At 48.0% G+C, this 16,438-nt stretch overlaps 1 protein-coding gene across 1 annotated transcript in view; it reads right to left on the reverse strand.

Annotated features, from left to right (window-relative positions):
• Positions 1-6,723: 6,723 nt before the first annotated feature.
• The window catches only part of SPMAP2L (sperm microtubule associated protein 2 like), a 42,411-nt gene continuing 32,696 nt past the window's right edge, over positions 6,724-16,438 (reverse strand). Inside the window, exons 8-10 of the mRNA XM_074950259.1 lie at positions 14,466-14,597; positions 8,797-8,972; positions 6,724-7,036 (exon numbers count right to left, since the gene is read on the reverse strand). Of these exons, the coding sequence (XP_074806360.1) occupies positions 6,922-7,036; positions 8,797-8,972; positions 14,466-14,597 (423 nt within the window). The 3' untranslated portion in view covers positions 6,724-6,921. The remainder of the gene's footprint in view (positions 7,037-8,796; positions 8,973-14,465; positions 14,598-16,438) is intronic.

The following is a 16,438-nucleotide window of genomic DNA, read 5'->3' on the forward strand; positions in this document are numbered from 1 at the left end:
AATGATTAGGGGGCTGGAGCACATGACTTATGAGGAGAAGCTGAGGGAACTGGGATTGTTTAGTCTGCAGAAGGGAAGAATGAGGGGGGATTTGATAGCTCCTTTCAACTACCTGAAGGGGGGTTCCAAAGAGGATGGCTCTAGACTGTTCTCAGTGGTAGCAGATGACAGAACAAGGAGTAATGGTCTCAAGTTGCAGTGGGAGAGGTTTAGGTTGCATGTTAGGAAAAACTTTTTCACTAGGAGGGTGGTGAAACACTGGAATGCGTTACCTGGGGAGGTGGTAGAATCTCCCTCCTTAGAGGTTTTTAAGGTCAGGCTTGACAAAGCCCTGGCTGGGATGATTTAGTTGGGGATTGGTCCTGCTTTGAGGAGGGGGTCGGACTAGATGACCTCCTGAGGTTCCTTCCAACCATGATACTCTATGATTCTATGAATACACCTAAATTCTTAAAGTATAGGCCTTTTCAGACAGGCCTCAATATCTATAGCCTAACACATCTCTTCCTGGGTCTGGGTTTACCACTGGAGTTTACTCTACTCCCTCTGGCTACTTTACCCCTCCTAGCCTCTTTCCAGACTCCTTATTCCAGGACAGGGTCTGAGAGCTTACTCTCCCCCTGTACCTCTTCCTTGTCCCTGATGAGACCTCCACCCAGGGAGTGACTGAAGATTCGATTCGATTCGATTCGATTCAATCCAATCCAATCCAATCCAGTCCAGTCCAGTCCCAGGGAGTGACTGAAGATTCCTTCTCCTGAAGCCCCTTTCTACTCTCAGCTTCCTAGTTTCATAGTGCTGTCCCAGTCCTTCCCCAGCTGGGCTTTATTCTCAATTAACCTCCTTCTCTCAGGTGATGCCAGGTGACCTAATTGGCCTCTCAGGGCCTTCTTAACCCTATCAAGGCTGGTGTGGGGTGCACAATCCATCACTGTCAGGTTTATGCTTTTCCTCAGGAAAGTTGGGGGCAGACCTCCAGCAGTAGATTCATTGTATTGTTGTTAAGCAGCAGCAACTAAATTAGAGTCATTGCCTCATTCTGGGTATGTGTGGAGAGCTCCAGCTGGAACTACCCCTTGGTGTTCCATAGAGCTGGCCACACTATGATGCTCAACTAGAGATACACATCATATTCATTAAAAAATACAGATATCTCCACGTTCTTCAAACCTTTGCAGAATACACAGCTTGAATCAAGCTTTTCTGGTATGAGTAAGAGTCAAGTTTCTTGTGAGTCTCACAAAAATGGCCCAGCTTACGATGCCAGAAGTGCCATATAACCTCTGACATGAAATCTCACATGCATTCACAAACACATTTATCAAAGCATGAGTTCCCCAAGCATGGCTGTAGTGGTAATTTATGAAGTGTGTGTTCTGTATGAGGTTTCTTTGTGGGCCCAGCACTCACACCGGAAATTCCCCTAACCTAGCAACTATCTGTAGAAACCACAGGGTGTCCCATCAGAATTCACTGTTGGCAAAGGGCTGGCCAACTTCTGCCTCCAAAAATGCAAAGTGGGTAAATGCCGGTATCTACAATCCACTACAGCAGCTCTGATTCCCATCACAGAACAACTGTGTGTTTGGCCCATGACTAGCAGACTTGCCCTGAACAGGCTAAGTCCTAGAGGCAGCGTTTAGGATACTTATGCACATGTTTCATAGCTGTACTGCAAGAGCACCCAAATGAGTTGTAATTAAAGAGTCAGAATTCTAAGCTATACGCCCCCATCTATAACCATTCTGGCATCTCCAATGGGTGTATCAGGGACAAATGACTTGCATATGTCACCACCAGCCAGTAGTTCTTATGGCTTCTTTGCTTGGTCTCTAGTTAGTACCCAAAAATCTTCCCATTCACCTTGGACTTGCAGGCCGTATTCCCCAAAGCTTCCTGTAACTAGCCTGAGGCCAGCAGAGAAATGTGAAACATACACACTTCTCTGCTCCCTGGAATGAGACCTGGCAAAATGGACTAGATCATAGTGGTGAGGGATAGAAAACACCTTTCAGAACACTGAGTCTTTCCCTAGGCCAGGCCTGGCAGGATATTAGGGTCATGGGTTCCCAGGGCTGAAGGCACCCTCCTTCATATAAATACAAACATTAGTTTCTCTTCATAGTCTGCTAAATAACTTTTGTTGACAGGTGCATATGAATGTTATTAGGTTGACAGGTGCATATTTTTGTTGACAGGTGCATATGAATGCAATATGAAAACATACAGCATCAGCAGACAGCACCACACTGACAGGTCTGAGCAAAGTCTTGGCTCTGAGAGTTGATGGCTCAGGCCTCATGTAGCTTGGATTGCTTGCACAAGGGGCTATAGAATCATAGACAATCAGGGTTGGAAGAGACCTCAGGAGGTCATCTAGTCCAACCCCCTGCTCACAGCAGGACCAACACCAACTAAATCATCCCAGCCAGTGATTTGTCAAGCCTGACCTTAAAAACCTCTAAGGAAGGAGATTCCACCACCTCCCTAGGTAACCCATTCCAGTGCTTCACCACCCTCCTAGTGAAAAAGTTTTTCCTAGCATCCTAAACCTCCCCCATTGAAACTTGAGACCATTACTTGTTGTTCGGTCATCTGCTACCACTGAGAACAGTCTAGAGCCATCCACTTTGGAATCTCCCTTCAGGTAGTTGAAGGCTGCTATCAAATACCCCCTCACTCTTTTCTTCTGTAGACTAAACAATCCCAGTTCCCTCAGCCTCTCCTCATAAGTCATGTGACCCAGGCCCCTAATCATTTTTGTTGCCCTCCGCTGGACTCTCACCAATTTGTCCACATCCTTTCTGTAGTGGGGGCCCCAAAACTGGACACAGTACTACAGATGAGACCACACTAGTGCTTAATAGAGGGGAACGATCACGTCCCTCGATCTGCTGGCAATAATACTACTAATGCAGCCCAATATGCCATTGCCTTCTTGGCAACAAGGGCACACTGCTGACTCCTGTCTAGCTTCTTGTCCACTGTAATCCCCAGGTCCTTTTCCGCAGAACTGCCGGTTAGCCACTCAGTCCCCAGTCTGTAGTGGTGCACGGGATTCTTCCATCCTAAGTGCAGGACTCTGCACTTGCCCTTGCTGAACCTCATCAGATTGCTTTTGGCCCAGTCCTCCAATTTGTCTATGTCACTCTGGACCCTGTTCCTACCCTCCAGCGTATCTACCTCTTCCCCCAGCGTAGTGTCATCCGCAAATTTGCTGAGGGTGCCTAAGAACATAACAATAGCCAGACTGGATCAGACCAATGGTCCATCTAGCCTAGTATCCTGTCTTCTGACACTGCCAGGTGCTTCCAAGAGAATGAACAGAACATGGAAATTGGAAGTGACCCATTCCCTGTTGTCTAGTCCAGCTTCTGGTAGTTGGAGGTTTAGGGATATCTGGAGCATCGGGTTTTATCCCTAACCATTTTGGCTAATAGCCATTGATGGACCTATCTTCCATGAACTTATCTAATTCTTTTTTGAACCCAGTTATAATTTTGGCCTTCACAGCATCCCCTGGCAATGAGTTCCACAGATTGACTGTGCGCTGTGTGAAAAAATGGGTGTCCCCTAGTTCTTGTGTTAGGTGAAGTAATAAACAATAAGTCCTTATTCACTTTCTCCAAGCCATTCCTGATTTCATAGACCCCCTATCATATCCCCCCTTGGCTGTTTCTTTTCTAAGATGAACAGTCCCAGTCTTTTTAATCTCTCCACATGTGGAAGCTGTTCCATACTCCTAATAATTTTTGTTGCATTTCTCTACACCTTTTCAGATTTTTGAGATGGGGGAATCATAGAATATCAGGGCTGGAAGGGACCTCAGGAGGTCATCTAGTCCAACCCCCTGCTCAAAGCAGGACCCATCCCCAATTTTTGTCCCACATCCCTAAATGGCCCCCTCAAGGAATGAACTCACAACTCTGGGTTTAGCAGGCCAATGCTCAAACCACTGAGCTATCCCTCCCCACAGAAACAGAACCAGAACTGCACATAATATTCAAGGTGTGGGTGTACCATGGGTTTATTTTGTGGCTTTATGATATTTTCTATTTTATTATTTATCCCTTTCCCAATGGTTCCTAACAGTCTGTTAGCTTTTTTGACTGCCGCTACAAATTGAGCAATGGTTTGCAGAGAACTATCCACTGACTCCAAGATCTCTTTCTTGAGTAGTGACAGCTAACTTAGACCCCATCATTTTGTATGTACAGTTGGGATTATGTTTTCCAATGTGCATTACTTTGAACTTATCAACACTGAATTTCATCTACCATTCTGTCACCCAGTCCCTCAGTTTTGTGAGACTCCTTTGTAACTCTTCACAGTCTGTTTTGGACTTAACTATCATGAGTAATTCTCTATCATTTGCAAACTTTGCCACTTCACTTTTCATCCCCTTTTTGGATCATTTATGAATATGTTGAATAGTATAGGTCCCAAGATAGATCCTTGGAGAACCCCATTATTTCTTTCTCTCTTCATTGTGAAAACTGATAATTTATTCCTACCTTTTGTTTCCTATCTTTTAATCAGTTACTGATCCAAGAGAGGACCTTCTCTCTTATCCCATGACTGCTTACTTTTTTTAAGAGCCTTTTGTGTGCGACCTTGTCAAAGACTCTTCCTCAATATATCATGTCCATCTATGAGTCTGATAATTCTGTTCTTTCTATCCATAGAGCTTCTATGGGACAGTTTGATTTATTTAACATTTTTACTTTGACTATTTGACTCTATGCTTTCTGTTACTAAGTGTGCCAGTGTGCCCCTCCCGCACAAGCACAAACTACTCTGTCATTCTGATATATTTTGTACCCTGGTGTTACCATGTCCTATTGATTATAATCATTCCACCAAGTTTCTGTTATATCAACATCCTCATTTATTGCCAGGACGCTAATTCACTCTTGTATTTAGACTTCTAACATTTGTATATAAGCACTTGTACATTTTGTCAATATTCAGTTGCTTTCCTTCACATCTTATATTTAAATGGGACTCTTTTACATTTGACTGTTCCTCACTAGCTTCTACCTGTACTTTATTAGCTTCTTTCCTATCCTATTTACTAGTACCCCCTTTAATAACTGCATCACTAAGGGGTCCTATTATCAATGGCTATTAGCCAGGATGGGCAGGGATGGTGTTCCTAGCCTCTGTTTGCCAGAAGCTGGGAATGGGTGACAGGGGATGGATCACTTGATGATTACCTGTTCTGTTCATTCCCTGTGGGGCACCTGGCATTGGCCACTGTCGGAAGGCAGGATACTGGGCTAGGTGATAACATGATTTTGGTAATTAATTGATCTTTAAATATTCATGGTAAATAGGCCCAATGGCCTGTGATGGGATGTTAGATGGGGTGGGATCTGAGTTACTACAGAAAATTCTTTCCTGGGTATCTGGCTGGTGAATCTTGCCCCTATGCTCAGGGTTTAGCTGATCGCCATATTTGGGGTTGGGAAGGAATTTTCCTCCAGGGCAGATTGGAAGAGGCCCTGGAGGTTTTTCGCATTCCTCTGTAGCATGGGGCACAGGTCACTTGCTGGAGGATTCTCTGGTCCTTGAAGTCTTTAAACCACGATTTGAGGACTTCAATAGCTCAGACATAGGTGAGAGGTTTATTGCAGGAGTGAGTGGGTGAGATTCTGTGGCCTGCGTTGTGCAGGAGGTCAGACTAGATGATCATAATGGTCCCTTCTGACCTTAGTATCTATGAATCTACGGACCTTTGGTCTGACCCAGTATGGCCGTTATTATGTTCCCTACACGTGTGCTCCTCCACACCTATCAGCATTCCATATGGGATTTTGAGTCCATGAAGCAAAGAACAGATTACACTTGAGCATATACGCATCCCTTTCACCTGTTAGAGTAGCAATATATGAATAATAGTCTTCATTTACAAAGTAATCCAAGTGTAAGTATAGAGCTGGTTGAATAACTGATTTTTCAGGTCAGTGGCCAAACTGAAAAAAAAACAGAAAAATGTTTTGTTTCGGGTCAACCCAAAATGACAATTTCTCACCCTAAAAGAAAAAAAAAATTTTTTTTGTTTCGGGTCAAACAAAACATTTAGTTCAACTCAAAATAGAATGTTTCATTTCATTTTGGGAGTTTTTTACACTTTGGGGGGAAATTAGCTAAATCTAGCTAAATTTTTAAACAAATCATCATTTTGAAACAAAAAATCAAAATGTTTCACTTCAGCATTTTCAGAATATTTTTCCTTTTTTTTCCAGCCAAAACTATTCACTGAATTCGACCCAAATTTGCAAATAGTTTCAGTCAACCTGAAACTACATTTTTGGTGAATAAACTATTTGCCAAAAAAAATTCACCCCTGCTCTAACAGTGAATGGAAATCGCTTACGAAAAACATGAGACAGGATTTCTGCATTGGGTTGTAGGTACCTCCCAGCAAAGTGAAAGGCATGTCTTTGCAGACCATGGTGGTTCTGGGCCCTCCCATGAAGATGAAACTAAAACATGTTATATATGGGCAATATGTGTGGGGAAGAGGCCAAATTAAGCACAAGGCGAGTATAAAGAATGTGGAGTTGGATGGGCTAACTCATGGAAGAAATCCTCTCATAGGGCGCCTCTGAGAAGCAAAGGAACTCAGGGCATGGGGAGCATGATCCAGCCCTAATCGTGCAAAGAAATACTCTGAGTTTTTTTAATTTTTGGACAAATTTTTATTTGAGAACTTGGGTAGAGACGCAACGTATTTAAAAGCAGCAGCAGTTGAATCACTGGCGGGCTTTTCCCCAGATCATCCATCTCTTCTTTATTCAAACTCTCCCAAACATACAGTCTACCTACAACATGTAATCACATGCACTGGGGAGGAGAACAGCAGACAAGACAGCCATGAATCTTCGAAGGATTTAATGAACCTAAGAGCCAAGGGGTTCAGCGCTCAATAGGGTGTGCTAGTTTTTGAAGCCTGCTGGAGCAAACTGCCTTCTTAGCAGACTCCTTTACAAAAAAGGCATCTGGATCAAACTGAGCAAGGTTTGCAGTGGGCCTGAAACCGTGAAAACACAGAAGAAGAATGGGTTAGGAGTGGCAACGTGATTTCTGAAGACTCCCTCAGTTTTAACAACTGGAGCTTAAGTTCTGAATCTATAGCTACTAACAATAAGAGCTTATGTTTTCAGGAGAACTTCAAACTGCACCCCTTACACTCTGCACAAATCACTGATGACCTCTCCATATCTCTCAGCCAAGATTTAATAGCAGGCATCATTGAGAGGTCCCATAGTACTAAAATTTCATTATTTTTGCAAAATATATCACAGAACGTTCCGTAGTACATGCTGATATATTGCCACAGATAATTAAGGCTGTGATGCTGACAGGCAAGGTGCCAGTGCATGCCAGATTCTCAAGGCAATTCACTTGTATGTGAATATCAAAGATGTTGATTATATTGTTTTCATCTGTCTATATCCCATAGTTTGCTATTACGTTACTTCTACATTATGTATACCCTGTAATCAAAGGTGTGTTCGTGTAAGATTGTAATCAGGTGTTAAAACTTCATGAAAACTAATGAAGGATTGTTGTTTGCTATTACCTTACCTTTTAAATTATGTATATCCCTGTGACTAAACTCAAACAAAAATGGAATCTTGGAAATGCTAATGAAAGACTTAATGTCTGTAACAGAAAATGCTAATTTCAAAGCCAGGGATCATGGAAGAATTAAAGACACTTATCAGATTGCCTCCTGTGGGGGAAAGCTATAAATATGGGTTCATGGACTGATCCTGTATCTCTGGACTGTCTGGATTTCAACAGGGTGGAAATACTGAGTGAATGGACAGAGATCCCTAGAGTTCTCCTGGGTAACCCTGAAAGTCTTTTGGAGACTGGCAGATTACTCCATCTCTGCTAACATTTGGACTTACAAACTTTGACTCACCTGTTAATATGTTTTACCTGCTTTAACCTCTCAATAACTCTCATTTCTTTTTCTTAGCTAATAAACCTTTAGTTAGTTTACTAGAGAACTGGCTATAAGTGTTGTTCTTGGCATAAGATCCAGACTACCAACTGATTTGGGGTAAGTGACTTCGGGATTGGGAGTAACCTAATGTGATGTGACTTTTGGTTTCTATAACTTTTTAATCACAAAGTGCTGTTTGTCTGGGTGGCAAGATGGGCTGGAGAGTCTAAGGGGACTGTCTGTGACTCCAGGCATAGTGATCCAGGCATTCACATTTGTTACTGGCTTGGTAAAAATCTAATACTAGAACACACCACAAGTTTGGGGCATCTGCCCTTGTTTTCTGGCAGTCTGCCCTGAGATAGGCACTCACAGTTGTGAGCCGCTCCAGACAGCCTGACAAAGGCTACACTACGATTGACAACATAAATGAACAAAGAGCATTGTATGATACATTAGCCTTACTTTTCCTACCGTATTTACTAAGTAATGTGCAAAAATCAGTAACTCAGAGTGGTTTTCCCAGCGCTGCCATCTCAAAAAATTTCAAAGCGCTTTTCAAACTGTATAGCCAGTCTAATATACATTCACGAGTCGCTTCTTCCAATAGTAACATGCAAACATCTCTGGGGTGGAATGGCAGCTGTTTAACAGCACAACTAGCTTTTGGGTTCCTACAAGAACCAGTTCTGCTTAATCCATTTCCGCATTCTGAGCGAAATGGCCATAGAACCAGCTGGTGAGACACAGGAACGATGACAAAGAAACGTGCTCTCTGCACAGCTGAGCAACCTTTCCCCTCTCCCTTTAGCAAGCCCCCTCTGGTGAGCACGTACCTTTTGCACGGCTGGGACAGTTCCTCAATCCTAGGCGTAGGCACTGCATGCTTTGCTGCCTTTGTCACTGGCCATTCGGTATCACGGGCAGGCAGATACTCGTGTGACACCTCTTTTGCTTTAGCCAACTCTAGTGTCCGAACACTTGCTACTGCTTGCTGGGCAGCCCTGGATACCTGTGAGAGGAACCATGGGAAGAGCTCCCCTAGAGTTCTGTCCTGAAAGCACAGCTGTTAGATTGGAGCCGACAAGCATTTGGCCGTGAAGCGCTAGGCTGAATGTTAGGTAGCCCCTGGGCAGCCAGTGCCAATCCTACAGCCCAGTGCCACACTCTCCTGTCAGGAGACACCACTTCACAAACCCTTCTGTTCCCAAAGGAATTTAAGGTCTACCCAATGCAGCCCAGCATAGCAGCCTAGAGGTGACAAAGGCATGGATCACAGTAGCAAAGTCCACAGCCAAGAGAAAAGGCTGGAGCCTAGTGCCCAGACACTGCCTGGCCACTGCTGTTATTTGATCCGAGGGAAGCACCTGGGAGTCTACCAAGCCTACTAAGTTATACACCCAAGTGACAAATGCTGCACCCATCCCCTCAATCAGACGGGCTGACAGTGACTTTGCTAAACCCTGCAGCTGCTTCCCCCAACTTGCCGTCATAGGCTCAGTCTCAGCGACAATGAACCTCATGTCCAGTCCTGCCCAGACCTGGAGAGAAACACACCACCGTACCCTGTGGCCTGGGCTAGGTGGCCCCATTATAATGCTGGATGCATCAAGGCGACTCGGGGTAGGGACCCAAAAGGGGGCACCAGCTAAAGGGGGGGGCACATGACCTCCCTATGTGACCCCCCCTACATGACTCTGCCCCAACCCACCCCCAGCCTAGGGCCCCTGCGCTCTCCCCGTCAACCGTTACCTGTGGGGGGGGGGGGGGCGGCTCTGTCCTCCCACTGCGCCAGCTTCCCCGGCATGTTTGACTGCTCTTCCTGGCAGCCAGGCCCCGGAGCCACTCCAGACGCTGCCCGGCGCAGCGCAGCAGCTGCCTGGGAGAGCGCGTGGCTGTGGCAGCAGCTGGCTGCCCCCGGTGCAGCCTCAGCTCCTGGGACAGCGGCTGAGAGAGCCGGAGCGCCCCCAGGAGCTGAGGCTGCGCAGGGGGCAGCCAGCTGCTGCCACAGCCACGCGCTCTCCCAGGCAGCTGCTGCGCTGCGCCGGGCAGCGTCCCAGGCAGGCAGCGAGGCTGGAAGAGGAGAGGCTCTGGCCCTGTCCCTTCCTCTCCCCGCCCGGGCCGGCTGCTGGGGGCACTAGATGCTGGCGAGGGTCACTTGACCCTTCGGCATACTGAAGGCGCTGCAGATACGGCTCCGCACTGACCCTCCCACTGGCTCCTCACACGCACGCACTGAATAAGGGTGGGCAGAGTGGAGATGCCTGACACCCGCCAGAGAGCCCCCCCTAAACAGTGCTACAGTATCCTTATCAAAGCTAGCCCGCTTCCCCAGCCCAGCTGGGAATCCATCTCTCCTGGCTGCCTCTCCCGCTACCAATTCCGTTCTCACAGCACGAGATAGGGTTGCCAACTGTCTAATTACACAAACCCAAACACCCTTGCTCCGCCCCTACCCCATCCCTGCCTCAAGGCCCCACCCCCCGCCCCTTTTCTGATGCCACGCCCTGCTCACTCCATCCCCCCTCCCTGTGTCACTCGCTCTCCCCCACCCTCACTCACTTTCACCGGGCTGGAGCAGGGAGTTGGGGTGTGGGAGGGGGTGCGAGCTCTGGGCTGGGGCTGAGGGGTTCAGAGTGTGGGAGGGGGCTCCGGGCTGAGCCTGGGGCAGGGGGTCGGGGTGCAGGAGGGGTGAGGGGTGCAAGTTCTGGGAGGGAGCTTGGGTGCAAAAAAGGGGGCTCTGGGTTGGGGTAGGGGGTTGGCATGCAGGAGGGGGTGTGGACTCTGGGAGGGAGTTTGGGTACAGGAAGGGGCTCATGGCTGGGGCAGGGGCTTGGGGTTCGGGAGGGGGCGAGAGGTGCCATCTCCAGCCAGGCAGCGTTTACCTCAGGTGGCTTCTGGGAGGCGGTGCAGTAGGGCTAAGGCAGGCTCAGAAGCAGCACGTCCCTGTGGCCCCTGGTGGGGAGGGGGAAGACGGCTCTGCACTCTGCCTCCGCCCACAGTTCCCAGCCAATGGGAGCTGTGGAGTTGGTGTTCAGGGCGGGGGCAGCACGCAGAGATCCCCTGGCCTTTCCCACCCCCCAAGGGCCGCAAGAACGTGCCGACTGCTTCCGGGAGCGGCACAGGGCCAGGGCAGGCAGGGAGCCTGCCTTTACCCCACTGTACCACCAGACTTTTAGCGGCCTAAAATCTCCTGGTTTGGCTTCAGCAGCCTCCGGGTGTTAGAGACTGATTCTGGGAGACTCCTGGCGAAATGGGGAGGGTTGGCAACCCTAGCACAAGAGCTCACTAGAGTGGTCATATCTGGAGAGAGAGCCATAGGTGTGCACAGTGAAGTGAGAAGAGAGGCCCTTGGTCCAAAGAGCTACGTTAGATAACTCCCACAAGAGGAGTAGAGGGTGGGAAGGAAACAAGAGAAAATAAGGAAAGCAGCATTGTCCAATGAATAGGACTAGGAACCAGGAGACACAGGATCTATTCCCGGAGCTGCTACTGACATACTATGACAGGTTTCAGAGTAGCAGCCATGTTAGTCTACCTGAAGTTAATACTCTCCAGCAACCAGACAGCAAAAACACTAACCCAGGAACCTATCCTTGCAACAAAGCCCGATGCCAACTCTGTCAGCATATTTATTCAAGTGACACCATCATAGGACCTAATCACATTAGCCACACCATCAGGGGCTTGTTCACCTGCACATCTACCAATGTGATATATGCCATCATGTGCCAGCAATCATAGAATATCAGGGTTGGAAGGGACCTCAGGAGGTCATCTAGTCCAACCCCCTGCTCAAAGCAGGACCAATCCCCAATTTTTGCCCCAGATCCCTAAATGACCCCCTCAAGGATTGAACTCACAACCCTGGGTTTAGCAGGCCAATGCTCAAACCACTGAGCTATCCCTCCCCCCATGTACATTGGCCAAACCGGACAGTCTCTGTGCAAAAGAATAAATGGACACAAATCTGACATCAGGAATCATAACATTCGAAAACCGGTAGGAGAACACTTCAACCTCTCTGGCCACTCAGAACAGATTTAAAGGTGGCCAGAAAAGCTTCAAAAATAGACTCCAGCAAGAAACTGCTGAGCTTGAATTAATGTGCAAACTAGATACCATTAACTTGGGTTTGAATCGAGACTGGGAGTTGCTGGGTCATTACACGTATTGAATCTATTTCCCCATGTTAAGTATCCTCACAGCTTCCTGTCAACTGTCTAAATGGGCCATCTCAATTATCACTACAAAAGTTTTTTTCTCCTGCTGATAATAGCTCATCTTAATTAATTAGCCTCTTACTCCACCTTTTCATGTTTTCTATATGTATATATATATTGTGACAAATCTCTGTCCTTGCCTCCGTGGGTCCCGTGTTTCCTGGCAGATTTCGCTAGCCTCAGAGGCTCACTGTGACCCTCCACGTAACCCTTCTCTTTCTAGAGACAAGGGTCACAGTCTACTGAGCCATTTTCATCATAAGCCAGCAAGGGAGGTGAGGAGAAGTTATCCTCCCTTGCACAGTCTCTGTTGTCTCCCAGTCTCAGTGATTAATCAGGGGGCAAAGGTGGGGGAGGAGGAGGAGGAGAGCCCGGGCCCACCCTCTACTCCTGGCTCCAGCCCAGGGACCCTAATAGTATCAGCTATGGGAGCTGACCTTTCAGAAACATGACATGTACAATTCCCTGGGCTACTTCCCCCACAGCAGCCCTCACTTCCTCAAGCTCCACTTCACCCTTACCTCAGGGCCTCCTTCTTTGTGCCTGATATGGTGTATACTGCTCAGTCTCTCCTACAGCACAACTTCCTCCCACAGCTCCTGACATGCACACCCACCTGACTAACTGGGACGCTTTTAACTAGTTTCAGCCAGCCCCTGATTGGCTTCAGGTGTTCCAATCAACCTAGCATTCTCCCTGTCTTCTGGAAAGTTCTTAATTGGCTCCAGGTGTCTTAATTGACCTGGAGCTTCCGCCATTTCACTTATCCTGGTACCAAGGATTTGTTTAGCCTGGAGCTAATATATTTATCTCCCACTACTTTTCTATAGCTATCTGGCCTTGCCCCGTCACAATATCTTCTTACTATATGTTCCATTCTATGCATCCAATGAAGTGGGCTGTAGCCCATGAAAGCTTATGCTCAAATAAATTTGTTAGTCTCGAAGGTGCCACAAGTACTCCTGTTCTTTTGACGTACAATGTGATCTTGGGCAAGTCACCTCCCTTCTCTGTGCCTCAGTTACTCCTCCCTCCCCTGTCCACTTAGACTGTAAAAGTTCTCTCACTGTGTGTGTGCAGTGCCCAGCACAGCAAGGCCTGATGGCTGAGGGAACCACTGTAATACCAAAGATAAGGCCCAAGGGGCTAGGAGCTTGGGCAAAAGAGAATCAAGTCCAGGGCCAGGGTGTTAGTGGTTGGGATGGAGAGGAAAGAGCGGATTTCAGAGCTATTGATGGGAAAGAACCAGCTGAGGAGAGGGAAATGAAGGAGAGGAATTCCCTCAACTCCAGACCCTGCCCCTTTGTTCTGGTGCATTCCACAGACTCAGACTTCAGTCTCGAGCAACCTTGGCTAGCTGAGATCCTGCAGTCAGGCCCCCTCTCCGATGAGACTAGATCACCCCGGCCTGTCAGGCTATCCTATGCCAAAGCACTTTCATTCCATGCCTCACCTTTGCTGCCCTCCATGGTGCACTCTCCATCTTAACCACTGAGTCTCCCTCTTCCCATAAGCTGGACAAGCTTCAAATGGATCTGTACTGCTGCAACAATTGCTCCTTTTTCTACTGGGGCAAGTCCAAAGCGCAGTGCCAGCCTGCGAACCATGTCAGGTGCCAGGCAAATGCATGGGTGGGAGAAAGAATCCTTGTCCCAGGCTACAGACTGGCTGCAGGCCTGTTCTGCAGCAGTTACTTCAGCCTAATGGGTAAAGCAGCTTCTCTGGGCCCTTATGTATGGAGGAGAATGAGAGGATCTGTGCAGTGATAGAATCATAGAATATCAGGGTTGGAAGGGACCTTAGGAGGTCATCTAGTCCAACCCCCCTGCTCAAAGCAGGACCAATCCCCAATTTTTGCCCCAGATCCCTAAATGGCCCCCTCAAGGATTGAACTCACAACCCTGGGTTTAGCAGGCCAATGCTCAAACCACTGAGCTATCCCTCCTCCCCTTCCAGTCCCCACTGTCCTCCAGTCTGTCCATCTCTTACCTACTCACCCACCCGCCATCTATCCGTCTGCCTCATGTTCATGCCTTGCACATCTTCAGGGTATCTGAGCACCATAAGCCAGGCACCCGGGATCCAGCGGATTGCACCAGAACCATTGCCCAGAGGTTCTCTGCGGACAGGGAGGAGGGTACTGGGTTGTGAAGCCCTAAGCTGTTTTTTAAACACTGAATGCATAAGCATTGTCTGCTTTGTCATCTAAGGGAGACCAGTGACAGCCCGCCAATAGAGAGGAAGGCCCTCCACGCCAAGGAGCTGCAGCCACATTGCCTTACTGGGCGGATCGCGGACTCGGGACTTCCCCTGTCGTAGCACAAAGTATTCTTCTGAATCTTCGGCTGGGCAAGACGTTGTGTTCTTGGAGGGGTGAGAGTCATCCTTGCAGTGTCTGCAATTTGTGTTTCAACCTACAGAGGACAAATAAACCAGTACACAGGTCTGTTAGGTTTCAGAGTAGCAGCCGTGTTAGTCTGTATTCGCAAAAAGAAAAGGAGGACTTGTGGCACCTTAGAGACTAACCAATTTATTTGAGCATAAGCTTTTGTGAGCTACAGCTCACTTCATCGGATGCATTCAGTGGAAAAACTTATGCTTATGCTCAAATAAATTGGTTAGTCTCTAAGGTGCCACAAGTCCTCCTTTTCTTTTCGCGAATACAGACTCACACGGCTGCTACTCTGAAACCTTTTAGGGCGGGAGTTTCAAAAGTGCCTAAGTGGTTGAGGAGCACAAATCCCATTGAAATCAATGGGCCCTGGAAATGCAACTCTGACTCCACAAACCGAGCCCCACTGACTGTTGTTTGGAAGTCAGGGTGTTGGCCTTCTTTATGAGAGGGAACAACAGATGGGCCGAGGACCTCACGGAACTGCTGCTACGCCTCTGGTGGGGCCACCAGCAGTGGAGAGGAAGGCGCTTAGATAATGGTTACAGGGGTGCGCTCACAATTCTGTGCTCCAGGGTGGACAAACAGCAGCCACAGGAGGAGAATACAGGGATTATAAGTGAAGAGAGAAAAGGGGAAGTCCTTCCAAAGTTTGTGTGTGCGAGTGTACCTGGTAGCCAGCCAACCTGCTCAATGGAAACTCCCCGGGGTGCCCCAGGCACACAAAGGCTAACCTATTAGAGCCGTGTTAGTCTGTAACCACAAAAGCAACAAGGAGTCCGGTGGCACATTAAAGACTAACAGATTTATTTGGGCATAAGCTATTTTGGGCACACACTAATCTGTAAGGCAAGAGAAGCAAGGGGGGAATAAAACACTTCACACAGTATAGATGGCATGGAACTGCTTAGTCTGCAGGCCTGCAGCCAGGAGTTACTGAGCCTGGGAAAAGTGAAGCAGCAGGCCCAATGGGCCCCAGGGGATCCAAGTACGGTAAAGCCATTTCTCATTAGATGTACAAGGTACTTGTCCTGAGATCAGCCCTTCCACTCGCCTCTCCACCACAATGCCAAGCTCTTTCTGGTCCACCAACCGCTGTACTGTATTACTTTCCCAGAGCCTCACAGACTTCGATCCTGCTACTCTTCCCCTGGGTCCTACTCTCTTGTCCTGCACTTTACCCTCAGCATCTAACCTTTCTGGCCATGTCTCCAGGCAGGCTGCAGCAGGCTTCCTGCTCCTCTCCAGCTGTGAGCACTGCTCTCACCCCTCTCGCTGTGTGTGCGGCTTGATCACATCCCAGCCAGCTCTGGCCCCCACAGTAGAGGACCTGGCAGTGTGGTGGAGGAGAGGATGGAAGGTCTGATGTCAGGCACCTACTTCGTACACCTGGTTTGAACCGAGGCCTATTGGACTTGAAGAGAGGGGACTGACAGGACTCCTGGGAAGGTAAAGCCACCTGGCATTCACTGAGCTGCATCCATTGTCATGGGCATACATGTGCTAGTATAACTGTAGACATTGATCTGGGGGGCTAGGACTGTGCTTCATTGACAATAAATCTGACCGAGTGCCTTCCCACCTTGACGGATCTTGTGGTCATTGAGCACTTTGCTCGAGGTCTGCTGTGCCAGCTACCTGTGCAGAGCTGGGACGGCATATGGAGGAAACACACGCAACCAAACGTCTAACTACACTGGGGACCCCAACCACTGATCTGTTGAGTAAATGAGCTGCCCTCTGTAGGAATCACAATCTAACATGGCAGAAAGCTATGAGTTAGGGAACCCTCTAATACCTACCCTGCAAATTCCCACAAAGTTTGATGAAATTTGGACCCGATGAATTGCCAGCAAAGGGGGC

This window comes from Natator depressus, chromosome 4 (assembly GCF_965152275.1).
Source record: "Natator depressus isolate rNatDep1 chromosome 4, rNatDep2.hap1, whole genome shotgun sequence".
NCBI classification, from domain to species: domain Eukaryota; kingdom Metazoa; phylum Chordata; order Testudines; family Cheloniidae; genus Natator; species Natator depressus.